The sequence below is a fragment of the Dryobates pubescens genome, chromosome 1 (genome assembly GCF_014839835.1).
Source record: "Dryobates pubescens isolate bDryPub1 chromosome 1, bDryPub1.pri, whole genome shotgun sequence".
Taxonomy (NCBI): Eukaryota; Metazoa; Chordata; class Aves; order Piciformes; family Picidae; genus Dryobates; species Dryobates pubescens.
In genome coordinates, this window is record NC_071612.1 from 46,092,663 (window position 1) to 46,120,513 (window position 27,851).

The 27,851-nt window shown below is 45.2% G+C and overlaps 1 protein-coding gene across 2 annotated transcripts; it reads left to right on the forward strand.

The window, feature by feature from the left end:
• Nucleotides 1-27,851, forward strand: GPRIN3 (GPRIN family member 3). 2 transcript variants are annotated; one of them, XM_054164925.1, is made up of 2 exons: nucleotides 1-278; nucleotides 23,841-27,851. In XM_054164925.1, the coding sequence occupies exon 2, from the start codon at nucleotides 23,946-23,948 to the stop codon at nucleotides 26,313-26,315; it is 2,370 nt and encodes a 789-aa protein (XP_054020900.1). In that variant the 5' UTR covers nucleotides 1-278; nucleotides 23,841-23,945; the 3' UTR covers nucleotides 26,316-27,851. The 2 variants fall into 2 exon arrangements, with proteins under 2 accessions (XP_054020900.1, XP_054020899.1); XM_054164924.1 differs by lacking the exon at nucleotides 1-278 and adding an exon at nucleotides 632-736.

Here is a 27,851-nt window from a genome sequence, read left to right on the forward strand (position 1 = left end):
GTGGTCGGAATCTGCAGCTGGGATGTGCTGTTCTGGGTCTTCTGCTGTGCAGAAGCTTAGTGTGTAGTTGTTTTAAGAGCAGGAAAGAACCGGCTGGTGGAGGAGGCAACGCAGAGCAAACCGCGACTCACTGTCCGGGCTCTGGCACAGCTGCTGAGGGGCCCTTGCTCAGCCCCGTGCGGCTGATGGAGGGCAGGAGCCTCCCGTTCCCGGGCTATAAAACCCGGGCGCGGCCCGAGGTGTGGCTGGCGTGAGCGGGGGAAGCTCCCTGGACCCAGGTAGGTGCTCGCACCCTGCATTTGGGAGGGCTGGCGGCGGGGTGGGGGCTGAGCGCCGAAGGTGGGTGCGTCGCGCCCTCCCGGCCGGCAGCTGCCCCGTTCTGCCCACGGCCGCCGGGGGGAGCTCGGCCCCCGGCCCCACGCCGCAGCCCCTGCGCTCCCCGCCTCCCGCGCCAGCCGCCGCCGCAGCTGTGAGTGGCCGTTCGGCTCGGCTTCGCGGGCGGTGGCTGGCCGGGGCCTGTCTGCCGGAGCCTCCAGCTGCCGCTGTCTTTTCGTAGTCGGGAGGAATCGCTGCCCTCCGCTGCGGCAGTGGGGGGCCTCCTTTCTCCCTCCCTCCTCCCGCCGCTGCACACCCCGAGGAAGGACTTGTTTTCCTGCCTGGATGATGAATTTCTCCGCAAGGTCATCCCTGCCCACGGCAGCGGCGTGCCCGCGGCTCCCCGGGCGCTGCCGCGGAGGTAAGGGGCGGGGTGAGCGGAGGGGGTAATAGTGACCACCTCCACACCCTGACCCCAGGAAGCCGGAGGGGAGCGAGGTCGGTGCGTGGACGGGCACCCGGGACACAGCGGGGTGGTGAGGCGGGGGACTGCCTAGTTCTGGCGGCCTTTCCCGGTGCGGGAGTGCCGGGCGGGCAGCGCTGTGCCAAGGAAGCGTGCTCAGGGGAGCCGTTCCCTCTTCCGCGGCAGGTGGGGACTGAGGCCGCTCGCCAAGCGGGCACCTGGACGTGGGGGACGGCCGGGTCAGGCCAACCCCGAGGGGGGCTTCCAACCTTCTGCTGTGTTTTACCGGCTCTTGGAAGCAGCTTTGTCTTCCGGAGAGCGTGGAAAACTTAAACACAAAAAAAAAAAAATCCCAAACGAACAAAAGAAAATAAGGTGTCCCACCACCACGCCGCACCGGGGGGCTGCAGCGGGCCGGGACGGGGGGATGCGCGGCGCAGTCGCCACGGCAGCGGTGCGGTCGCCACGGCAACGTGCCGGCGGCCGCGGTGTCGCAGCGCGAAGGTGCCCCGGCGGCCGCCGCCGCGGGGGGCAGCCCTGGTCCCCGCCTGCCCCCATCCCGACAGGGGGTTCATGGCGAAGGGGCTTCCGACAAGGGCCCCTCCGCCCCGGGGACGAAGTCGGGCGAGAATAGACGTGCGAATGTTCCCATGTATTCCGGGACGGGTGTCTCCCGACACCTGAGGCTCTGGGGGGTGCTGGGCTAGGAGTCGGACAGTGGTCCTTGCGGGCTGCGGGCTAGGGCGTTGCAGTCAGGTCACGGCTCGCCTGCTGACGGTCACCCAGTGACGGTCACTGTGTCTGCCTGGCGCCGGCAGCTCACTACCGGCACGCTGAGCAGCCCTGCGCGGGGCTGTGCGGCCGGCCTCGGATTACTGGCGGGGCTTGGCTGTAGCCTGCTGAATGAAGGCAGTGACAGAACTACGTGTGAGCTTGTTCAAAACCTGCGAGGTCCACAGATCAGCATATATTTTGTGTTCTATACACGAAGTATGGCTTCGTTCATGCTTTTCTCCTTCACCCTTCTTGTTCTCTTAAGAGAAGGTAGCAGTGCTGTTGGTAGATTTATTAGAGTCATAGGACATTATTATTATGCTCCCATAGTCCAACACTTTCCATGGTATAAAGTATATACTATTCCTTAATGAGTCTGAGGTCTGGCCCACCGTCCTCTCCAAACAATCTTGATTGCAGAGTGATTTCCAGCTGTGTGGAATTGACTAAATTCCTAGATAACTGTCTCTGATTGTTAATCTCATTGTTAAATGATTGCCTTTTTTTTCTCTCCCTCTTCACTTTGAACTTTTCTGACTTTGTCTTCTGGCTACTGGATCTTGTAATGTCTTTGTCAGGTTAGATAGCTTTCTAGTTTCAGATCATCTCTCTCTGCTCAGGTATTTAAGGGCATTAATTAGATAGTCACTTAGCATTGTCTCTGATGACATAAAGAGATTGGCTCCTTTGATCTCTTCCTGGAAGGCAGGAGCTGCCCAGGAGGAGCGGCTTGGCCACTGTTCTCCAAAGCTCCCACCGCTGTCTTCACTGGCTAGTCTTGCAGCATGGTAGATTCCAGGAAGGCTCTTGTTAATGTCACGTCTCGATAGTAACCTCCTGCTCAGTATTCCCCTGTCTGTTCACCCAATGGGATGAACTTTTCTTTCCCACGACTGCACAGTGGGAACTTCTGTTCTGTTGGTTACATGCAGTGATCTCTGCGTTCCTTTGCGAGCTAGGGTTTTCTCAGAAGCTGTCTGTCCTGTAAAGGGCATTTAAATTAAATGTTCCTATGTGCATAACTTTAGATCTGCTTATATTAAATGGATTTTCCCTTCCTTCACTTCCAGGGAGCCTGCAGCTCAGGAATGATGATAGAGTGTTTCTTCTAGAATTCAGCTGTGTTTTATTCCAGAGAACTCCATGCTAAAACTGTTTTCTTGACAGCATTTGATAGTTATTTGATATTTATTGTGAGGGAAGTTACAAACTGCAAGCTGGAAATGCCTATTACATTGAATTTGTTTAGAAACTGCTTTCCTTCAGCTGTGCTTCCCAAGTGTTGGTGAAAGAAAGATTTGCTTTCCCATCTTGCAGAACTGTAAACCCCAGTGCTGGGTATGATGTCTAGGCTGGAATTGTATTGTCACTATGTTGCAGATCTTCAAATTGAATTTGTGAGTTTTACTTACTCTGAAGCGTGCTTAAGCCCGGAATTAACAGCTCTCTTTAGAAAGCACAGCGTCTGGGAGAATGGGCCAGAGGTGGGTGGTTTTGACAGGATATTGGTAAGTTTCCCAGTAGCATGTAGCAACTCGAAGGGGCAGAAAGGATGAGATTGAATAGTCTGAAGGCACCTGCTGTGGGAGAAGGAACAAAATAACAATAATGAATTTCTTTGAAGTGGGTTTTCTTGATATTGTTTGTTTTGGTGGCGTTTTTTGTTTGTTTGTTTTTGAGAAGGGGTGGTGTCGAGTGTTAAGTGTGCTTTGAAGGAGGGTTATGCAAGAAAGGTCCAAAAATTAAAGACCTTACATATAATGCAGACCATTCCATAAAGTAAGGTGATTATCCCTGTGAGTAAGGTTTGCATGTGTCAATGAAGATAGGTTTCAGCCTTTAGAGCGACCCGAATGTCTTCAAAGTGTTACAAAAAAGTATGATCTGATTGTGTAATGACTTGCCAGGACTATGAGCTTTCTTGAAATTTCACAGGGATTGTCTGTTTTTCTTTTCAAGTCCCTGACGATGTCTGTACAAAAGATTGCAGTATGTATAGACAGTGATGTGTGCTAAGTATAAAGAGTGACGGACCTGTCAAAGGACTGTAAACCATTACTGAACTCAGGTATCACATCTGATTGAATACAGTAACCCTGTGGGCTCTAGAATTGTGGTGAATTTTTAGTGTATTTCTCCCTCATCCCAGTGGTGATATTTTACTACCTGGGAAGTATTTTCTCCCATACATTCCAACTCAGCTTCTCTCCCCCAGATTTGTCTCTGAGTTTTTTCAGCATAGGCTTTCACTTCTCAAGGTTACACCTTCCCTTCAACTCCTTTTGCAGTCAGAAGAGCATGCATATGTTTCCCTAGGGTGACTGGTCCTAAAACTTACACATTCTTCAGTCACAATGCCTGTCCACAATCAGCTCAGCATGAAGAGCAGTGGCTGTTAATTATTCCTACAAGGCCAAAGATAATGTTTTTATGAGTCTCAAACATAGTGCTAGCTGAAGATTGTCCAGCCAAAGCTAAGAATGTGATTATATTAAGAGCAACATCCTGCCTCTGATTTCTTGGTGAACTTGTCACTGATGTAGAAGTAAAAGCAGACTGCTGGTAGTCTTACAGCTACAGAAAGCAAAATGTTGTGACTTGTCACTGTACGTCTAGCAGCCTGTCACTTCTTAATTTATAACTTTCACATTAAAGGTAGGTGCAGGTTGACTCTCTTGTATTTCCAGGACTGCTCTCAAATCCAGATTAAGGGCTGATACTATGTAACAGAATGTAACAACCTCATAGCTGATAAACCTTTTATACCTGCTTTACTGGATTATGAACTGGTTCAATTTGTGCAAAATTCCTTGAAATTCTGTTGTTACTGGAAATGCTTTGATGTTGTTGTGGAAGATTAGAAATGGAGCAAGCAACCCAGGATTGTCTCTGTATTAATCTTGGATAAAATTGGGTGCCCTACTTGTAAGCCTGGATGCTATATGACGAGATGTGTAAACTGATCCCATACTTGGTTTTATGCCTTGGATCATCGCCGCCTTTGTAAACATCACTTCCATGAGAGTCAGAACAAAACAAAGATTGATAGTTTTTACAGGGGTGAAAACAACTTGGGATGTGTTCTGAATGAAATTAAATTACCTCCTAGTAAGGAAGAGCTTTGAGGGCCTATCTGAGCATGATTACTTTTGCAAATAGCAAAAAAGAGGGCTACCTGTATGTCTTATTATATATACATAGACTTTGAACTCAGTAACAATTCTATAGAAACAAAGACTTGTACTGATTAAATATTTAATCACAGGTGATCAATTACTGAGCAAAGTTGAGTGATACATTTCTTGGAGTCCATAGCTAAGATTTCATCTTTGTAATTTGGAAGCAGATCCAAAAGGGCAGAACTGTCAGCATGCTGCTGAGTAACCAGGGAGAAAATATAAAGCCAACACTTGCAACTCCATATGGAGTATGTGGGGAGAGAGGCAAAAGGAAAGATGGAGACCAAGACGCTGAGGAAGTAATGACTGGGAATCAATAGTAATTTTATTATTTTTTTCCCCCACCAATTTGTTCTCTGTCAGCAATGGACATTGTCCTGGTTTGAGGCCAGGAAGATCCTTTGTTGCCCCTGAAAGGGGGAAAAGAATGACACTCGCACAAATGGATTGCAGAAGTGATGGAAAGTTTAAATGGAAAGCAGTAAATGTTTTACAGAAGCTACAAGCACAGTGAGAAAAGAATCCCAAAGCATAGAGTCCCCTATAGCACACCCAAAAACCTCCCAACACTTCCCTTCTCACCACCTGAGGGTATACCCAAAACCCCCAGGGCTCTTTCTTTCCTCCCTACTGCTAGGCTAGTCTCAGCTGACCAGGTCTGAGACTGCCCGAACCCCTTCTCCTCCTGGCATTAGGTCTAGCCAGGTCTAAGAGGCCCTTAGATAAGTCCCTCACTGTTACCTGATAGGGAGCATCTCTCTCACGGGAGCAGAGAGGGAAGAAAGAGGAAGAGATGGGTTTATAGGGTGGATGAATTGCAGATGGATTTATAGGGTGCAGAATATTATGGGTATGAAATACGCAGCTTCCTGTGTCCACCCACTGGGCTGGACACTCGGGACACCGGAGGTGTAGCTTGTGTGGCAGGAACAGGAGGCACCCAGCCTAAACTGCCACAGACCTGTACCTGGGGAAGATAAGTGGGGGAAGAATGGCAACAATTGCAAATTTTACAATGAATTGCTATAAGATCTTTTATCAGGGTGCTCTAGGCATGTCCACAGAGCACAGGCTGAATTCCTTTTTCCCTCCATCTCTAACTCCATGATCCTGTGCTATAAAACTTATTGCCAGGTATGGAAACTATTACCACATCTGATGCCAAACAGACATCCAGAGATCCTTTTATTGTTTTGAATGATCCAGGAACTAGAGTCTGTGTCTATCTGTGGTTGTAATTATTAGCAACACAAATAGCTGTTACTGTTCACTTTCCTGTATTTATTATACATTAGTAAAACATGATGATAGCAATTGTTTGCTCGCTTTCTTTTCTGCTTTCCTCCCTTTGGAAGTAGTTCTCTTAGAAGGGCAAGGAGCTAATGGAGAAGAACGCAGACACCACAGTGCTTTGTTAAACTATTAGTATCTCTACGTATTCTTAGTACCTGTATCTAACTGAGTGGAGATCAGCTCTGAGCTGAGGCTTGAAGCTTATATCACCTGTCAAGGAACAGCTTGGAAAATGACTTGTTAAATTGCATCGCTGCCATCTAGCTTTGGAGATTAAAATATTCTGCTGAGGGAGTAGAGATGGGGGGTTTTTGGAATAGAATCATAAGAATGTATTCTGAGCTGAGATATTTCTAATCTACCTCATCAGCCCTCTCAGTCACTGCTAAGGAAAAAATTTCAACTATCATAAAATAGGTGTGAAGCACATTCCTAGACAGGAGTCTTCACTGCAGTCTGGTGAACTTAGGACTCAGGAAGCAGCAGCAGTAAGTTTAAAATCATTCATATCATCTATGGGTTTGATTGTAGTTACATAGTAATAATGCACACACTCTCGTTTGTGTGCCTGTACATTAATGCACACATAAATAGGGGGGAAGAGTAGCATTTTTTCAAGGGCTGGTGGTCTGGCAAGGGCTAATAAAGGTACTTCAGTTATAATAAAGGTAGTTATGATAAAGGTAGTTCAGTTATAGCTACAGCTCTGTATCTGTTCAACTGAAGCATAGATTAGGACTGAAGTAACTGGAAGGTTTGTTTGAAAAGAGCCTGCAATCAGAAGTAATGTATTATTGTCTGAAAAAAACAACATACCAGTCATAGGTAGGAAGTAGTGACCAAGAATTCAGCTTTGAAAAGCCAGGTCTTATTATTTGCCCCTTTTTTTTCTGACTATTTGTTTTTTCTGTTAAATGGAGTAGGTGTTTTTACAAATGCTGAAATAATCAGTGTTTGCTTCAATTCTGTCTGCAACTTCCATGTCTTAAGATTCTGCTGAAGCTGTCAGTGATGGTAATTAACATTGTCAACTCTTCAGAGTCATCATGCAGTTATCACCAGTTGGTATTTTGTCCTGAAGAACAGGTTGGCTTTCTATATGCATATGTGGTTTTCTGTTCCTTTTGAAGAAAGTTGAACAAATATTGATTGCTGTGTTTGGGACTGTAGATTGCATTCCGGTGGTGAAATTCTTTCCCAGTGACTCTAAAGTGCAAACAAAGTTCAGTTTTTAAAAGGGAAGTTAAAAAAAAAAAAAGAGGGGGAGGGGCAAAATTAATTACAGAATTGTTTCACTTGGAAAAGACCTCTGAGATCATGAAGTCCCACTGTTGAGCTAACACCACTATGGCCATTAAACTGTATCTTGGAGTGCCATGTCTACATGTGTTGTGAACACCTCCAGGGACAGTGACTCTACCCCTTCTCTGGGCAGCCTGTTCTAGTACCTGGCCACTCTCAGTAAATAAATTTTTCCTAATACACAATCTTAGCCTCCTCTGGTGCAATTTGAGGCCATTTTCTCTCATTCTGTCACTTGATACTAAGGAGAAGAGGCTGACCCCAACCTTACTATAACGCCTATGAGGTAGTTGTGGGGAGCAGAGGTCTTCTCCAGACTAAACAATCCCAGTTCCCTCAGCTGTTCCAGACTTCAGGGCCCTTCAGCTTTATTGCCCTTCTCTGGATGTCCTCCAGCAATTCAAATGTCATTTTGTAGTGAAGAGCCCAAAACTGAACACAGTATTCAAGTACAGGGGCACAATCAATTCCCTGCTCCTGATAAACACACTATTCCTGATGCAGGCTAGGATGCTGTTTACCTTGGCCACCTGGGCACACTGCTGGTTCATGCTCAGCCAGCTGTCAACCAGCTCCCCCAAGTCCTTCACTACTAGGCAGCTTTCCAGCCACTCTTCCCCAAGCCTATAGCCTTGCATGGGGTTTTTGTGACCCAGTTGCAGGACCTGGCATTGGACTTTTTAAGCCTCATACTACTGACCTCAGCCCATTGATCCAGCCTGTCCAGATCCCTTTGTAGAGTCTTCCTACCTTCAGGCAGATCACACTTCTACCCAATTTGATGTCATCTGCAAACTTACTGAGGATGCACTGAATCTCCAGATCATTGCTACAGATATTAAATGAGACTGGCCCCAAAACTGAGCCCTGGGGAACACCACTTGTGACTGGCTGCCAGCTGGATTTAATTCCATTCAACACCACTCTGGGCTTGCCTGTCCACCCAGTTTTTTTACCCAGCAAAGTACCCACCCATCCAAGCCATGTGCAGCCAGTTTCTCCTGGAGGATACTGTGGGAGGCAGTGTCAAAGACTTTACTAAATTCCAGGTAAACAATATCTACAGCCTTTCTCTTATCCACTAAGCAGCTCACCTGGTCATGGAAGGGCATCAGAAAGGTGCTGCACAGTAACTTTTAGTACTTTTCATATGGAAAGACAGGAAATTCAATCAGAGGACATGAGTACTGTACTACATTATGAGTAATCTTAAAAGGCTACTATAAAAAGCAAATGATGACAGTGATGACAGTGATGTTAGTGAAGATTCAAGTCAGAAATTCTCCACTGGTTCCAAGACCCCTTTTTATCACAGTATCACCAAGGTTGGAAGAGACCCCAAGGATCATCAAGTCCAACCTGTCCCAACAGACCCCACAACTAGACCATGGCACCAAGTGCCACGTCCAATCTCCCCTTGAACACCTCCAGGGACGGTGACTCCACCACCTCCCTGGGCAGCCCATTCCAATGACGAACGACTCGCTCAGTGAAGAACTTTTTCCGCACCTCGAGTCTAAACCTCCCCTGGCACAGCTTGAGACTGTGTCCCCTTATTCTGGTGCTGGTTGACACGCAGCCAGCACCAGTGGTGCTGGTTTACACGCAAGACTAGACCTGCTGCCCCACGGAAAACCCACTAGAAATCTGAGAAAATCAGTCAAGGTGTTATCATGGAAACAGAAATTTCCAGTGCAAGATAACAAAGGATCCAATGTAACTTTAAATTTGCACAAATAGGAGCCAATTCATTAACATTTGTGTGCAAAACAAAAACAGTTATGTGGCTGGACATAAGTTTCAAATGGATGGATTTTTCCTGTCCTGGTGAGACAGAAAAGGAAAAAAATAGTGGTCTGGTTGCTAATCTGATTTTAGGTGGTTTGGGGAAGAGAATAGCATTCCTGTTGGCAGAGGGTAGAGATGGTGTATGGTGTCACTGGTGCCAGGAAAACTTTGTCTGTCAGCTCAGCTTAGGGGTGAGCAGAGCCCTAAACAAAAGACAGACTGGCTGAAAGTGATCGTCTATGCTTGGGCTGTCCTTTTGCTGTAGGAAGAAACTGTAAAATATTTTTAAATCCAGGAGCTGGTGCTTTATCTCTGCTGTGTTGCCAGTGGGATCTTACTCCAAAAAGTAACATGTCACCCAACTGCTCACAGACAGTCCCTTCTCCCCTTCCATAGGCCCCCAGAACTCTGACCATGGAATATTTCCAAAGACAAGTTTGAACAGTAGAATAAATCTGGAAAGACAGAGTAATGGACTAGGTAGAAAATCCAGCAAAGCAGATGTGGACAGAGCATTGCTGCATTTTAGCAAGTCCCCATTTTCTTAGACTACTGGAGCTACCAGTCAGAGCAGCTCTTAGGATGTCCTTTGGGCACTGAGGTATGAACTAGATATCATCAGATCGCAACTTCAAAAAGCAGAGAGGTATGAAAGTCCTACAAATCTTCCTAGCTCAGCTCTTCAAGAAGCAGCCTGGCTGCTGAAGAGTTAGCTAGCCCTTAGGCTAGAAAATGTTGAAGCCTTTAGTATTTAAGGATGTAAAGGGTCACAATCATTAATGTCACTCTGCCTCCTTCAGAGCATCAGTTTCATTAAACACTTTGCACAGTTGAGAGCCTTAACTTTAGAAATGAGTCATTAGGAAAATGATAAAATATAATAAGCATTGCTGGGGGGGTGTAGGAAGGAGTAGAATTAATGTGATAAAATATTTGTTAGAAAGATGATACTGGAGAAGAGCTGTATGGAAAAAAGATGACAGAATTATTCCACCCTGAAAGACTGGTATTTCACAACACCCCATGGCATCTCCATATTTATCAAAAGAAAATGTTAATCTTGCCCTTGAGGTTAATAATTAGGCAGTATCTGTTAAAAGCTGGTAAACAGGCTCTGAAGGTCTCTGTAAGTTTGAGAATGTAGATTTCTCCTTGAGCTAAGCCTTTCAAAATCCCCTGTTTGAGCTTCCATCCAGTCTTTAGGAACAGGTGTCCTAATTACAAATGCAGCTGTGGTAACATTTGCCAATCCTTAGTTGCAGCACTAAAACTATGACTGAGGAATGAAAGCTGTCGTTTGTTTCCTGAGAATTCAAGCCAGCCCCATCAGGAGATGCAGAGGAAAGTTTTAACAAGTTGATACTGCAAAAGGATTAACTTCAGTAATGTTGTTGCTTCTGCTTTTGGCACTTAGGAATTAATCTAGTCTTTATTGGTTGTTGAAGTCTTGATTAGCTTGGTGCCTGGGAAATGGAAGGAACAAGCAGTTTCCTCCAGCATATAGCAGGCACAGAAACAGAGAGATGGTCTTCCCTTTAGTGAGGAGAGGGGTCTTTACTACCTGGCTGGGGTCAGTGTTCACCTCAACTTAAAGGGAACAATTCAAACTTACAGAGAAAAAGTAAAACCTCAAGTCACAGAATTACTTCACACCATCCACAGTGCAATGAAAGTAGATAGTATCCTATCATAAGGCCTGGGAGCCTTCCCTCACACGTACTCTTGTATTAAATGGTCTGCTTTTAGAGTTGCTTCCAGCTGGGCCATGCTTGGCCATTATTGTAGAAACATGCAGTTGATATTGGGAAATAATGGAACAGTATTTATCCAGTCCAAAAGGTGCTCTTAATGTGAAGGGCCTCAGGGGCACATTGCTTGGAAAATGGTTGGGGGTTTTTTTGTAATGGCATGACCTATTTTAGAGTTAACAGTTTTCCATGCTGGAGGAAGCAGGAAGGTGGCAGGAGCCTTCACAAAGAGATGGACAATAAGCATGCTCATACTTGCTCCTGAACAAGAAGATGAGTGGGCTAAATAATAAGATTGCACATGGGTGGTTTTCAGCTAGGGATTCCTGCATGCAGGCTATTTGTATGTGTCTGCTATATCCAAATCAACATGCCTGCAGGAATGTGAGCAGACGTTCCTATCAGCAGCCAACCCAAACATGCAGATGACAGAGAGAGAGCCCACACAATGTCTAAGCTGCTCCTCAAAAAGCCTTAGGAGAGAAAAATAAAGCAAAAGGAGAACACAGCTAATAATAGTTTTGTTAAGTATCTACCAAGAAAGCAAGCTTCAATTACATTACACATTCCAATACTATGATCCCACGTAGTGAGCTGTGTAACAAGTGCTATTTGCGGTTACTCATCAGTTCCATCTGGACGAATGCTCAAAGTCAGCCCATGTGTTATTGCTTCTCCAGTAGCAGAACCTGCCTTCTGGTGACTAATAAATCCCACCTACTCAGCCTCAGTTTGCCTCATATTTTCTCTGTTGACTGTCTTTCTTGTTTTTCAATGTTATTTATAACCTAACTTCAGCAATTAAGTTAGTCTTTAACCACGACATGAGTGCAGCTTAGCTGGCAATCAAAGCCACACTTGTTACTGTGAAATCACATCAGAGTCAGTAGCTAGCATCCTCCTCAGAAAAAAAGCTTTAATTAGATGGGTGAAATTTGACCCGGCAGTTAAAGGCTGTAATTCCTTTGATACAACCCCCATTAATGGAGCTCTTTATATGAGTTATGAATTTGGCCTTTTACTAGAGGTATCTAATGAGGTACTCGATACGACATTATGCCAAACACCATAGCTGCCATTCTGACGTGAAGCCAAACAACATCATGCTTTCAGTCATCCTGTCTTAAGCAGCTGATTCAGAATTAATTTAGAGTCATAGAATAATTTCAGTTGGAAAAGACCTATAAAGATCATAGGGTCCAAATATTATCTAACCCTGCCATGTCTGGTGCTAAGCCATGTCCCTTAGCACCACATTTATGTGTCTTTTAAGTACTTCTAGGGGTAAGGATTCAACCACCTCCCTGGGGAGCCTAATCCAGTGTTTGATAACCTGTTCAGTGAAGAATTTTCCTCTAACATCTAATCTAAACCTCCCCGGTGTAACTGAGGCCATTTCCTGTTATCCTAATTTAGGGCAGAGGAGCTAGAGATGAATGGACAGAATATTTAGCAATGGTATACCACCACTGGTATTCTTCCATCTCCTCTTCCCCCTCTTCAAGCCTGACTTTGTGTGTTGCATGTGGGATTTTATCCATTGCAATGACCAGAATAAATCTCCTGTAGTCACCTAGTCTTGATTTGAAATTCATCACTGCTGTTGGTTGAAATGGTTAATCAGTCATACACACCTAGTGACTCATTCTGCCTTTCTTGTGAGAGGGCTTCCTGTTTGACTGAAAAGAGGCTTGCCCCTTCTGCACATAGGCATTTTTTTGGTAAGTCTATTTGCGTTCCCTTTTTTGCTTCTTATGTCTCTTTACATAGAAAAAACTTTCTGCATGGTCACAGAGCAGCTTTCAGAATAGTGTTTGCTATTAGTCACCCATTGAAAGAAAGAGACCCAAGCAATTACTGGGGGGGGGGGGGGGGGGGGAAGAGAGTAAAAAAAAAAAAATCAGGAAATTGGAAAAGGTACCCAGGGCAGGCTTAGAAAGATAAAGCAATGCCTATGACGTTCAAGTTGAGCATGCAACGTGAGGCAGCAAAATCTGTAAATGTGGTCACAAGCATATAAGCAATGTTAAAACTGTCTTTGAAAGTGATTCTGTATCATGGTGCAAAGCATAATTTAAAAACATCCAGTTCTTGTGAACAGTTTCCTGGCCTTGAGCTGTATAAAGCTGTGAAATGGTCTGGCAAGGAGTGCACATTAAGAGACAGATGAGGGATCAGTGCTGGAAGAGCATTCAAGCCTAGGTCCGTGAGGCAGAAGGCCTGTATCACATGGACCAACCAACCAACTAACTTTCTCCTGCATATGTTGTTTTTAAAAAACAAACAAACAACAAAACAGTTCTTCCCTTCACCTTTCACCTCCTCCTGCCTTTTTACCCAGCCAGAGTTTTAGAGACAGGTCAACCTCCTAAGTGGAATAAAGTTGTTGAGTCCACGTGAATAAAGGCTGGTGTTCCTGGAATCAGTGTTCAGCCTTATTCTCCAATTTTGTGGCAAAAAATGAGAACTGAGGTAAGCTAACCTTGAAATTCAACAGCTGAGCAACTTGAGCTAGTTGCTGCCCAGAGAGATGACTGGGGGGTAACGAATTTCCAGGGGTTGCAGCATTTCCATTAAAATAAGGGGCAAAGCCCTACTCATCAGGGGCAAAAGAACACATTTTCCAACCTCCTGGGAAAGGAAAAGGGTGAGAGTTCTCAAGTGGTGATGGGGATTTCCCAGTCCATCTGCAGTGCTAACCAAATACGTCTTTGTCAAACTAAATCTTTTGGCAGTCTGTATTTGCAAAAATGTTTTTCTTCTGTTGACTTAGAGTATAGCAAACCAAACAGTTTTCCTGTGGCTAGCCATGCCTGTGGTTTAGAATTGTTAAGAAGCAGATGAGGGAGCAAAGTGGACAGAGCTGAATTAGGGAGGATCAAGCTGTAGTAATGACCTGGACTGTGCTGACCAGCAGCTGGATGGAGGGAAAGATGCAGACTCCTCACCTTAGTGACAGCCAAATTTCTTGAAGTGAAGCCTTGAGTTCTTGATAATATGGTCTTACAAAGAATACCTGATAAATTCTTCTTTTCCCAGCTCTATAGCCTAGGCTTAATTGATCTTCTGACTCAGTCTGCTTCTCTGTCCACATACTTCTTCCATTCATTCTTGGTCCACTCTGAGTCCCCTTACTCAAGCGTGCAGGCTGCAGGTCTACAGGAAGGGTTGATCAGAATAAATTGTCAGTTCTCTCTGTTGTCAGATGTTCAGACTCCATCCAGTCTCATGTCATGCTTGAGCTTTATCAAGAGCATAAACAGATACTTTTCCAAAAGTGCCTACCTCCTTGTATGAACACTTAGAGATCTGAAATCCTTGCAAGTACTTGTCTTGGGTGGATGGCCTTCCTAGGTCAGTAACATCCTTTGCTTGTTCCGCTTTAAGGTGATGCTTTTTGGGGTTTCATGTTTTGCTTTGGGTTTTTTATTCACAAATGCCAGCAGCAGCAAGTTATATACACTTGCTTATTTTCCTAGCTTGCCTTAACAGAGGTCCAGTCTGCTTCACCCCTTTATTATAGATTCAGGGTTTGCATTATGGCAGTAATGCAGCAAGGGCAGGCAGCACTTTGAATATTTTTTTGGTAGTATTTCAGAGGTGGATCTGTAAAGCCAAATTCCTATGCACAGGATTGCAGAGACTTGTTAGCAGTAGATGATGAGATGTAGGAGAATGATGTTCTGTAGTTAAATCACGGGTGTTAGACACCGACTGTTGCATAGTTTTCACCGTGATCTTCAGCTGTGTTAGCTTGTAAATAGGAGGCAGAAAAAGTACCTGTTCCTATCTTTGCTCTCTAGCTTGCCTGCTTAACCTGTGAATGTTTGGTATCTTTGTGGTCACCTGTGGCACCCAGGGAAATGGCAGAATATGCTCAAGCCTTCTGGCATGTCTTGGATAAGAACAGGAGCAAAATTAATTGTATTTAGAAAAATATTGCGTAGTCCACTGACTTTACTGTTACTTCTGGCTGCTCAGCACTTCTGAGAGTCAGACTTCTTTGATTTCAGTGTTTAAGCATTCAGATTGGGTTAGACAGCCATCTTTATGTTGGCATGTATCAAATTGTGTGTGTGTGTGTGTGTGTGTATGCCTGTCTGTCTGCAGTCTCATATGTATGCATAGTTTGTGGTAATAAAAATGTATGGATACAATGGGATGTCAATGAAAATAAACTGGTAGGAAACCTACCATGCATGCACAGCTGTCAGAAGCTTGGTTGAAGTATCTAGTGCTTGTCTTCAAGGAGATCCTGTGTGGAAATAACACATTTTGTCTGAATTTTCATACTGGCTCAAAGGTTGCCATGTGTTTTCTCTCTCCTTTGTGCATGAAGTCTCTATGTTCAATGGGAGTCCAGTAATTAAGCACTAAGCTGTGGATGATCCTTTTTCACGCCCTGCCAGCTTCCACTCCAGCTGACTTACAAACAAGGACAAAGCTGTCTCACAGCCCTGCTCACTCACAGCTGTGCTCTAGCAAGGGACAGCCTGACCTCAGCTCACTTCTAAGATATGCTGGTGAAATATGCTGTCAGGTTGAGCAAGGGCAGCTAAAACTGCTCTGAAGAGGAGTAAAAAGGAACACAGCTGAGGAGCTGGGTGGGGGTTGTTTGTTTGTTTGTTTGGGTTTGTTGTTTTGGTTTGGGTTTTTTGTCTGACTGCTTAGGGGCGTGTTTTGCTCTTATACCACGAAGCAGCTGCATGTAGCTTGAGAAGCTTCTAGCTTCACCACATGTGAAGGTCAGCTGAAGGGATAACTGCCACAATGAGTGCCAGTCACACTACCTGTGGAGCAGTCTGGTTTGGGCTTGGCCAGGGGGTCAAGGCAACCAGCTTCAGTAAACCTGTGACTTTGGTAAACCCAGATGTGATATCTTGTTTGAGTAGACACTTTAATGACTGATAATTATACACATTAACCAATTTGGCAATCATTGTGAGGCAGAGTGATTTAAGTCAATGTCTTTTACCAGTGCCTCCATGACAAGCGTTCATTGCTTCAGTCCCCTGGTAAATGGAAATATGCTTGGCTTAAATGCAGAAGAAATGAGGAGATGTGGTATGCCCAGCTTTAGATTCAATAACCTCAAACTCTAGCCTTGGAAGACCACAGCCCTTGATAGGAGTAGGCATGTCTCAGCAGCTGGTATAAGCCATCATGGCCTTGCAGAGGTCCAGGGTATGGAGATACAGCGGTGCCATATTGCAGCAGGCAAAGCTTTGGCTTATGATTACTCCAGTAATCAACCGGGTTTAATGCTAGCATTGCTGTCTCTTAATACATGTACTTTTTATTAAGTATTTCTAGTTCCAGTTTGGTTCTGACACAGATGAGGCTCCCCAAGCCTCAGATACTGCATAAGGATTTGTCTTATGAGCATTGTGATTATTAAGAATTCAGAAGCAGAGAATGTAATTCTCTGTGAAAATCCATATTTAAAACGTAGTGTAAAAAGCTGCAGGTTTGGGTACCTTAGTCCTCCTTGTTGGGGCTGGAAGCACATTGAATTTAAGCCTAAAAATACATGTTTTGAATAAACCATTGTTAGGAGACAATTCTAATAGAAGGTTCGTGCAGTTGTTAGCATGAGAGATTTTTACGCCCCTGGGCTGCCTGCAAAGAGCAGCTCGGAAAAGCTGTTACCATCAGACACCCGTGGGACAGACTGCAGATGAGAGGTTGTTCCTAAAACAAGCACAGCTTTTGGTGCTTTTCTTTGCTGCAGGAAGGTGGAGGTGTTGAGAGTGACAGGGACTGTGTTGGCTTCCTCACCTAGGGAAAGCACTGCGCTTTGTTCAAGCGGCTCCATGTGGTGGATGGAGAAGACCTAAGAGCCTCTCTTTGTCATGAAGAGCTCTCTGACTATGTGGTGGATTTCAGGATTCAAAGTTAGTGAGGTAAGGTTTGGGGGCTGTTTTTTACCAATGCTGAGTTGGTATCAACCCCAGTACCTCTTTTTCTCAAGCCAAGAGCCAGAACAGTAAGGTTTTCTGAATTTTACCTGATCAGGTCTGCCACAGTGGCAGTTGCTGACATCTGGGAGATTTCTCAGATGTCTTTTTCAACACCTTCTGTCAGGTCTGGGTAGAGAGTGAAAAGATATGGTGTGGTTTATAGGTGTAGTATTTTACCAATATTCCTATCTAGCGTTTGGTTTCGTTAGGGTCAAGTGGCTGGAAGCTCTCACAAGGCTGCAGTGTGGTGTACACAGTTAGACTCCTTCTTCATTTCTGAGTATGGAGAACAATGGTGTTGCTGGCTAGCTGCAGTAAGTGACAAGTGTCAATTTTTTCTGGCTTTGTAAGGTGTCATTTAGGATGTGTCATCCTGCCCCTGCTTGGTTAGGACATCCTGCTTTTCCTGTGTCCCACATGCTGTGCTTCATGCATGAAAAAAAGTAGTAATAAGCAAGGCACTGGTCTCTAGTTTGATCCATTTCCACCAGGGTCAGCATTCAACAAAATATAATGTGTAGCTTCAAGTAAAGACAAAGAAGAGTCTGAGACAGAGATGACGGCTTTTCATGTGACAGTCCCACTGAAATAATTTCGTAAGCTTGCATGACTGAGGTGAGCAGGTTAGAGTCCTTAGCTGGATGTACAGGTTTGAGTCATTGCCCTCAAAAGAGCATTTACCAGCGTTGTAAAGATACCACAGAAATTGCTCTGATTTTATCTCTGAACACCGAAGGCTTCCAGCCTGCAACCATTTGGTTTCCTGCAGAGCCTCAATACATCAGATAAAAAGTGGCCCAGCACATGGTGCTTCCTCTCGCATTTTATTGAGAGGGTTTTTGCAGGAGGCAGTTTACTAAGGAGATTATTTTGTTCTTTTTACTGCTCTTCTTGTCAATGACAGACAACAGCAGAGTGGAGCAAGAATGTGAAGAAACAGGAAGCAACTGCTGAGATGGTGGCAGGAAGAAGGCTTAGATATTTTTGACTTGTTGTTTGGGTTTCAGGTTTTTTTAAACCCAAAAAGCTGTGGTGAAAGCTGTTTCAGCTGCCAGCTTCTTTGTTCACATTAGTTGTATTTCTGATAGCCAGGAGGCAAGAGCAGACATGGTGAGATCATCACCATGCCTTTCTTAGGTTAATCACATGCTATGGCAAATTTCTCTAACAGTAATGACTGGCTGGGCTTTGCATCCTTCTTCTCTAATTACACATCATTTGGGGTAGTCCTTTTCTGCTAGGAAAATGACAGTGGATATGTACTTTGCCAGGTGCCTTTTAACTATAGATCTATTGCCTCTTCTAATACTGAGATTGTATCTATTATATCAGAAAAATATCATATAGGAGAACTTGATTTTTCACATGGTGTGTGAGAATTAAACATTATAGTTGGATTTTACCTTGTGCAGAAGGCTTTTCTTCTCCTATCAACTCTTCCAAGATAAAAGTTCCTTACTTGCAAGGTTGGTTATAAAAAAGGTGGTGCTGCAAGGCTCTTCTCTGGGCACTGATGATATGGTTACCAGCAGCAAATCAGGCCTAATTATCTAGGGTGCCACCACCACCACTACTACTACTGATGAGCATTTGTATTCAGTGCACTGAGGAAATCTTAAGGGGAAGGTCATCAGGAAATTCAGGAAATTTGCTTTTGAGGATCTGAAAGGATGTTAGTAGATAACATCCTTTGGCTCATAGAGCCAAAGGCTCATAACACACCTACTCAGCAGTAGTTATGCTTTTCTTACCACACAAAATGTGATTTTTGGTCTTTGTCCAGCTCCTAACAGGTGGATGTCCACATAAGCCTCACCATCCTAGCTGCTGCTAGTTGACTGGGGGTCTTAGAGAAAGACTTGCATGGGCACTTCTCAGAGTCAAAGCCTGTATCTGGCAGAGAGATGCAAGATGGGAGGAATCAACAACTAGAAAAATGCACATTTTTTTGAGGTTGTACAAAATACTGCTAGCTACATCTTCAATAGCTGTCAGACTTGTTGGTAAAAATGGTAGTGCATCTTGCCCTTGTCCTTTTTTTTTTTTTTCTCCACCCAGTTTTCCTTGGGAGAAAGCAAATTTTTCACAAACAGTCTGGCAAACACCCTTTGACACTATCAAGAGGAAGTCATAGCTTTTGCAGAGGAGAGCAACTTCATGAACTAGAAAAAATTCCCACTGGGTGCAGAATGGGAGGCATGTATGTTTAAAATAGAGAGAAATGTCCATCACATTCTATATATATATGCAGTGCTCTGATACAAAGTAGAGGTTGCTGTTGTCTTTTCCTCAGCTCAAGAAACAAGAAGGGAGGCTGAATTCCCAATTCCGCAGATGTTTGTCTGTGTCCTTAACCCACGCAGCTGAATGATTTTTGTGATGCTCTGAGAGATGAAATGATGAGATTAGACCTGTTAAGAGCAAATGTTCAGTTCTTCCATTTGTAGGGAAAAGGGTGAAGAGGAGACTTAAAGAATGGAAAGCTGATGAGAATCCAGGATTGGGGAAGGTTTTTGATTGGGGAGCTGCTTTTTTGGGGGTTTATTTGTTTTTAAGTGGAGGGTAGATGGAGATGCTGGCAGTCTTATTTGTGCTTTTACATATTTTCATATTCCTGAAGAAGGAATGGGAGGCACAATCTAATGCTGGAATTGCCTGGAAATTTCTTGGTTTATTAAACATGCAGCCTTTCTGGTTTTGTTGCCGTTCTCATAAGCAGCAAGATGAGAATCTGTAGTGTTGTTTTATTGGGGGATGGGTATTACTGAAATAAACAGGAGTTGCTTGACATGGTCAGCATTGAATTGCCTGGAAACTTTTTGAGATTTTGAGGTTTATTTTTGTTTTGTTTTTAAAGCACATCAAGAACTACTCAGTGACAAGATCCATGAAAGTCTGTTGGCCATGCAAGGACACTTTCAGACCGTATAATCCAAGCATAGACTTTGTCAAAGTTGGAAACTTTGTTGGAAAGGTCCAGAAAAAAGAATCTGTGTTGAGATGGGATTGACACAGTCAGGCAGACTGGTTTGATCTGAAAGAATAGATGGTCATATATGATATGACAGAATATATGGTGGGGTCAGTGTCCCTGGAGGCATTTAAGAAAAGACTGGATGGTCTAGTTGATTAATTAGGGTTGGGTGATTGGTTGGACTTGATGATCTTGGAGGTGTCTTCCAACCTGATTGATTCTGTGATTCTGTAATAAAGAGAAGGAGAACTATGTTGATGTAGAAAATCTGTTCTTATTACTAAGAGTTGGTTTTGACCTTGGTGAAGATACTTATCATTTCCTAATAAAAGAAAAAAAAAAGGATGATTGCTTCAGGTTAGGCATAGAACACTTCAAAAATTAATTTGTAATCTTGATTTGTTTTGACATGGTTTTTTTTGTCTGCTACTGAGTTACATATTTCTGTTTGTTTCAGGCATTTCCCTATAGTCAGTGTTGTTTCTTGATTGAAACCTCACAGTTGAATAGCGTTGCCCATGGGTCCCAGTGTTCTTCACTCCTGTATAACAGCACTCCAATAACAAAAATGAGACAGTCTTACATAAGATTCTGAGAATAAAAATGCTTTTCCAATTCTGTAATTAGTTGGGTTTGCTTGCTTTTCTCTTGTGGAAGACTTACATTTCATTCTGGTCTTTATTAATTCTTAATCCAGCAGCTCAACATCTTTCCTAAACTGAGGGGCCCAGAACTGGACACAGTACTCAAGGTGTGGCCTAACCAGTGCTGAGTACAGGGCAGAAGGACTTCCCTGCTCCTGCTGGCCACACTGTTCCTGATACAGGCCAGGATGCCATTGGCCTTCTTAGCCACCTGGGCACACTGCTGGCTCATGTTCAGCTTACTATCAACCAGTACCCCCAGGTCTCTTTCTGCCTGGCTGCTCTCCAGCCACTCTGACCCCAGCCTGCAGCTCTGCATGGGGTTGTTGTGGCCAATGTGCAGAACCCAGCACTTAGATGTGTTAAATCTCATGCCGTTGGACTCTGCCCATCTGTCCAGAGGAGGGCAACAAAGCTGGTGAGGGGTTTGGAGCACAAGCCCTATGAGGAAAGGCTGAGGGAGCTGGGGTTGCTTAGCCTGGAGAAGAGGAGGCTCAGGGGAGACCCTATTGCCGTCTACAACTACCTGAAGGGAGGTTGTAGCCAGGTGGGGGTTGGTCTCTTCTCCCAGGCAACCAGCACCAGAACAAGAGGGCACAGTCTCAAGCTGTGCCAGGGCAGGTTTAGGCTGGAGGTTAGGAGGAAGTTCTTCATAGAGAGAGTGATTGTCCATTGGAATGGGCTGCCCAGGGAGGTGGTGAAGTCACCATCACTGGGAGTGTTTAAAAAGAGACTGGATGAGGCACTTAGTGCCATGGTTTAGTTGATTAGATGGTGTTGGGTGATAGGTTGTACATGATGATCTCAAAGGTCTTTTCCAACCTGGTTAATTCTGTTCTTTCAGAGTCATCACAGGCAGTAGAATGACCCAGCCCCCCAGCCTGTATTCAAAGCAAAATGGCTGGGTTATGGTCTGTTGTCCCACACCAGAGAATAGGTGCAGTTTGGGGAACTCCATTTCCTCTGTCAGTATTATATGACAAGGGCGCAGTAGCAGAATCACTTTTAATTAGCACATGTGGCAGTCATTTAAAATGTATGTTTCTAGTAATCTGGTGAAGAGCCACAAAACAGATGGGGAGAATTCATGTGGGTGTTTAGATCAGAGATAATTCACTTAACTGCAAAATTAGGAATTGTTCCCCTGTGGGTGGGTATGAGTTAAAGGCAGTGCAGGTTGCCTTTCCCATCATGAAGAGAAACAGATTTGCTCTGCTGTTGTTACTTCTTCTGAAGCTGTTTACTGGGGAGTACTTCTCTTCCTAAAACCAGGGATTGGGTTTGTTCCATTATGTTTTAATTGTTCTTAGATAAACTCTGGATTAAAAAAGAAAAAAAAAAAGGAAACAAAAGTGCCCTGCCCAGTTGTATGTACTGGTTTGGATCAATACTTGGAAAAGGAAAGAGGTGAGTAGCACAGTTTAGCCAAACAGATGTCCAAAGCCATCTGCTCCTCTCCTCACGGTCATTAAACCTTTATACTACAACAGCGTGAGTTTGTTACAGCTCTTCTTTCCTTCAGGACCATGTTGGCTGGCTTTAAAGTGAGCACAAAACAAAGTGAAGACATCTTGTAGGTGGACACTAACTTCCACCTATTTTTAGCCTGGTTTGTATAAGCTCAGTGCTCAAATCTTAGTCATCTTTAGCCTTGCTGGAAAGCCATTTTGGAGTGATGCAGAGCTGCTGTCACAGATTGCAGATGAGAAACTAGGGATCTTTGAAGGGGCAGGATCACAGTTTTCCAGGGCTTACTTAACCCAGCAGACTGTGTACATCTGTGGTTTGGGCAGAGCCCCAAGAGACAGTATAAAAATTATTTGTGTTTAAAAGACATATACCTTAATTAATAAGTAATTAGACAACATTTTCCTTTGCTTAGAAAAACAGACTTACTGCATTTGTTTTAATTTTCCTTTCACTGAGCATTCTCCTGATGCTCTTTCAAGGTACCCTAAGGTGCTGAAATTTAAAATTAAGTTTACAGAAACTAGTGAAGCTATACTGCTGCCATTCAGACAGAGAGAGGAGCGTAGGGATGTTTTCTGGAAAGGACCTTTGCTGATTTTGTTGATGGGTAGGAAGGGTCTGGAACAGCTAAGTGATTGCACAGCTCTTTCCAGCAGCATCTCCCAAGTAACATAGCAAAGAAAACCCTTCTGTGTGCCTGCAGAGACATGGGCACTCAGAGGTACAGTAATTTTCCCCAAGTCTCCCAAGTCTTGCACCTGTGTTTTGCTGCCAGCATTAATCTGGGAAAAACCTTTTAAACCAGCATAGGCTGAGGTGGGATTTTATCACTGGCCATCGCCACTGTGCTGACACTGACAGGGATCTAGCCCTTGAGTTCTGGCAGGGTCCAAGTTGGACAGTGCTAAGTCCTTTTGAAAACTCAGCCAACAAGCATATTTGAAGATCATCTCCTGTTTGAAGTGATGGTTTCTCTGCAGTTCTGGCTGGATTGCAACCTGAATAACTCTGCTCTGGTTGTTTAAAATCCCTTCTTGGTGTTCTGCTGGGTATGGCATGGGCCCCTCCTGTTCTGCAGTGCCACGACATTCCTCTTCTAGTTTCATACCACCTGTGTGTAAATGGATTTCTAGATCATTTGTGTGTAAATGGATTTCTAGATCATTTGTGCCCCTATTTATTCATTGAGCTGGCTTTCTCATAGTTACTTCAAAGGATCTGATTGTGAAAGCAGCATGTACCAGCCCCAGTGCAGGATGGTGCAGTAGCTTCTTCTGGTGATTATTTGTACCACCCAGCAAGTTGTCATCCCTCCGTATTACTTCTACAAGTGAGGTTTGGGTTCGTCCATATTAGTCTGAATTGATCTGTTGTCCCTGTGAGCACATCTTTGTTGGTAGTGGAGTTAGAGAAGGGCTTTCTGTGAGAAGGGGGAACCGGTGCTCAGCAAAGGTGTGAGATCTTCTCAAGTCACACTGCACGCATCAAGTCTGCTCTTCATGTAGGCGCAGCAGGTAGGACAGCACCTGTCCTTCCACGGGTGTCTTGCTGGAGGATTCTATCACAGTGAGTTTATTTTGTGACCTCAAACTTCCACATGGAGTCTGCTCCCCTTCCATTCACCCCTGCTTTCACTTCATAATTCTCAGGGGTTTGACTGCCCCTTGGCATGTCATTACATTTTCATTAATGTACCAACAGCAGGGCAGCTGTTGTTGCTTTGTCTCTAGTATTGCCTTTTCTGTCTGGACCTTGGAATTGGGAGATGCTTGAAATCTCTGTCTTTTATGTGACTTCTGGGCTAAATCAGGTGCTCCACTTTCCCTTTTGCCTGCAAGTACTTATCTCCAAGCTGTAAAGTCAATCTGTTCTGGGAACTTTTTCCTCTTAAATCTGTCTCCTGCTAACACTATGTTTCTTTCATTAACAGATTAGCTTTGCAGGAAACCTGTCACCAACAGCTTGTCACATTGTACCTACCACCGAGAAAGCTCCAAGGAGAAGCTGAGGGCAAACAACATCTTGAAGAAAGTCCATGGGGACTGTACCTGATCCTCTGAGATCTGCCAAGCTTTCCCTGGTCACAGCTTCTGAGAAGGAGGACTGCCTGGGAGACTTGCAGTCTGCTAAGCACCAGCCCAAACTACCCAGTGAAGAGAGGGCCAGCAATGGCTTCCCATTTATCCCACCTGACTCTGCTGGAGTTTGCTTGTTTGACCTGAAACATACAGCGGCTGCCAGTGTGCCAAGGTGTGTCTACAAGGACAATGCTAGCCACCAGGAAGCCTTTCCTCCTGGGCTCAGCAGCAAAGCTTCTGAGGAGTGTTCTGCAGCTGTAGATTCTGCTGATTCCTCCTGCCCAGCAGGCAGCGAAGGACTAGCAGCACCAGCCCTAACCACAGTAGGAGCTCCCTTGGGGGGGCAGGGGCCAGAGATGATGCCAGCCCCACAGAGCTCCCAGCAGTTTGTGCAAGGCAGCCAGGCAAAAACAGGCTCCCTGACACAAATGGATGACTCTGCCTTGAAACCTCAGGGGACTGATGATCAGCCGGCACTTGAGGTGTTAAATTATTCTTCCCTGGGCCACCCTATCAGGGGTAATGAGTCCTGTTGTACTTCTCAGGCAAACCTTCTGCAAAGAGGGGAAAAAGACAGGGGAACAGCAACTGGTTCTGCTGTGTGTCAGACTGCCTCGCCAGCAAGGCACACCAAAGCTGACCTGGGAAGAGACCCACAAACCACTCTGGAGGCAATAAGTGGGGCTGCAGATACTGCACAGATGCATCTCACAGATAAAACTGAAGTGGTGCAGGGCAGCAAGGCACCAGTCCAATCTAGCCATGGGAGTCCACATCCCATAGACAACACAGTCACTGAGCCAGGAAGTCCAGGCCCCACTCAGCTCTCCAAATACAGAGAAATGGGTACAATGACAGTTCAGCCAGAGAGCAACTTTTTAACTGAGGAAGCAGTAAGCAGGACTTGGCGAGATGCTGAGGTTCAGGCTGTGGCTACCGTGGAGAGCAAATCGGCCTCCACCAGTCCCAGCATCCTTGCAGCCTTCTTAAAAGGGAATCCACCTCCAGAAGAGAAGGAAGAACTGCACATAATTTACCATGGAGGAACAGGGCTGAGCCAATCTGCAATTACTGACAGTTTATCCTCAAAACAAAAGTCCCCATGTTCTCCTGGTATCGTGTCAGAATCAGCTGTTGTGGTGGCTGTGACTGCTCCAGCCCAAACTCAGCCTGTGCAACTGCCTGGTTTCCTATCTGATGTGGTGCCTCCAGCATCAGCAGTTAATGCAAAACTTGTTCCCTCCTCCTCCTCTGCAGCCCTTATCTCCCAAGGGACATCAGTGTGTGATGCTGAAATAGTTGGTACAGCCTGTGGTGGCAAGGATGCTGCTCAGCTGCCAATGGATGCTCAAGTCCCCCCAAAGCCCATCCCTGAGAAGCTTGCAGTTGGCTCCAATAATCAAACTCCAGCACAAACTGAGTCTGGCACTGGTGAACCAAGCACCACTTCTGCTGCCACTGTCCCAGGAACGAAGAACAACTTGCGAGATCTTGTCCATGACACGGGAAGCAGCTGCTTACCTTTACGCAATAGCACAGACAGTGAGGTCAAGCAGAAGGAGGTCCTGGGCAGTTCTGATCAAAAGCCTGCACAAAGTAAGGGTACAAGTCAAGGGGAGACCATTCCTAACACATCTGTGGTGAAACCAAAGGAAGAAAATTCTGTGGTGCTTGATGCTAAAGGAGGGATGAGTGCTAGCTACCCTGTCACTGTCTGCATAGAGGCATGCTCGGAGGATGCAGGTGAAAAGGAGAGCAGAGGCCAGGGAGACACTGGCCAGGCTCAGATGGCCAGAGGCCAGAGCCTGCAGGCAGGACTAATGCCTGAGTTGAGGTTGAGTTCTGCACGTCTCACCCCTCCCTTGGAGGCATCAGCAGCTCCCCAGCAGCAAGGCCTCCAGGCCAAGGAGTCCAGACGTGAGCTCCAGACAGCAGTTCTTCCTACTTCAGCTCAGGCTTTGCCAAACGTGGGGGAAAACAAAAAGGTCCCCACCCCAGCCATGGAGGCAAAAGTGCAGATGAAGCAGTCCAAACACGTCAGGGATGTTATTTGGGACGAGCAGGGCATGACATGGGAGGTTTATGGTGCTTCCCTTGATCCAGAATCCCTGGGAATTGCCATCCAGAACCACTTACAGAGACAAATACGGGAACATGAGAAACTGATTCGGGCCCAGAACAGTCAGTCCCGGAAATCCATTTCCTCAGACACGTCCTCAAACAAAAAACTGAAAGGCAGGCAGCACAACATGTTCCAGGCCATGCTGCAGAACCTCAGGCGGCCAAATTGCTGCGTCCGACCCGCTCCCTCTTCTGTGTTAGACTGACATGGTTTGCAGGGGTGTGTAGATGTCTGTGCTGGTAGAGAGAATCCCTCCCCTCAAGTCTTGAGTCCTGCTGTTCAGTTGTGTTATTGGGGTTGTGATGCAGCAACAGTGGAAAATTATTCCCCTTTGTTTTCCGAGTAGCCACACGCTCCATTGCGCAGTTATTATTGCCACAGCTGGTGTATTTCCACATGCTGACCCCATCCCCACTACTGTCCAGATGAAAAGCTAGGTACTTAGCAAAAGCACAAATTGAAATTACCACCTTGCTGCAAGGGAGAGCAGCACCTTCTGACAAATCAAGAAGCAGAGAAATTGTCAGAATTATTATGGGAAATCATTTGTGTGCATCACAAGGTCTTGCACAAAGGGGCAGGCTAGAGGAAGAGGGGTGAGGTGAAACTAAGATTCTACAGCTATAAAGACCTAACACAAGACAAGTGACCTAGTGTGTAAATTGCCCAACAGAGAGACAAGTCTGTGTAAAGAATACAGGCAGTGATAACTGAGCAGTCCAACTTCTGCTGATCCTTTGGGGAGCTGTTGTCACGCAAGCCCCAGAGATCCAGGTCTTCTCCCACTGAAATGGAGAATCAGAGAAAGCGTGAGGATGAAGGCTGAAGGATGCTCTCTCTGGGAGAAGTTAAGTCATTGGCTAGAAGGGAGGGTGAGAAAGGGATGCATTCTGTGGGCTTTTTCTCCCCTGCATCAGCCACACTTAAGGTATAAGCAGGCAATGAACGAAGGGCAGGTGAGGCACGTGAGAGCACATTGGTAGATGTAACTGCAGCCAGCAGGATGGTGCCCTCACCCGTGGTGTGGCATTCCAGCCAAGTCTTTCAAAAGCAGCGAGCTGTCTAGCTCCTCCTCAGCCAGGGTGGGCAGCCCATGCTCCCAGCCTCCCACAGCACTGAGCACCTCTCCTCTATATCACTCTTTAAAGTGATGTGAATCATTTTTCTCTCTCCAGAGATGCACAGCAATGTGTTCCCGTAGGAGCAGACTATCCTGTGCACCTGGGTCCGTGAGCCCAGATGACTGCTGTCTTACACTGATGTTTCCCTTCAAAGTCCTTAGCCAGCTCTACTTTTTTGCAGTATTTTGGTGCTTTTCCTGCTGCCTTTCAGAAACGACTACCATTTATTTAGCCTGTGTGTATTTTGTTCCACTTAATGCTCTCTATATAACAAACCATTCAGTTGTTAACTTGAAACATTTATTTTACCGAAGCACTGAAATCTTGAGACAATCTTTGCTGTATTTCTAATGTTAGAAAAGTTGTAGAAACTGCTAATAAAGGGTAGCTTAGTGACTGTTTCTCCAGAAGTGTGATATACAATAATGTCTTAAATGTATGTTGGTCACATTTCTCATCTTAATAATATTTTTCAACCTGGGAGATGAGTTTCCCACTGTCTGTTTACTAGAGCTCATGATGGGAGGCTGAAGAACTGCAGCTTGTAGAAAATTCAGTTTTCAGTCCTGTGGAGCACTGAGGATTTGGGTGTTGTCATCCTGCAGAGTACTAGAGTTACG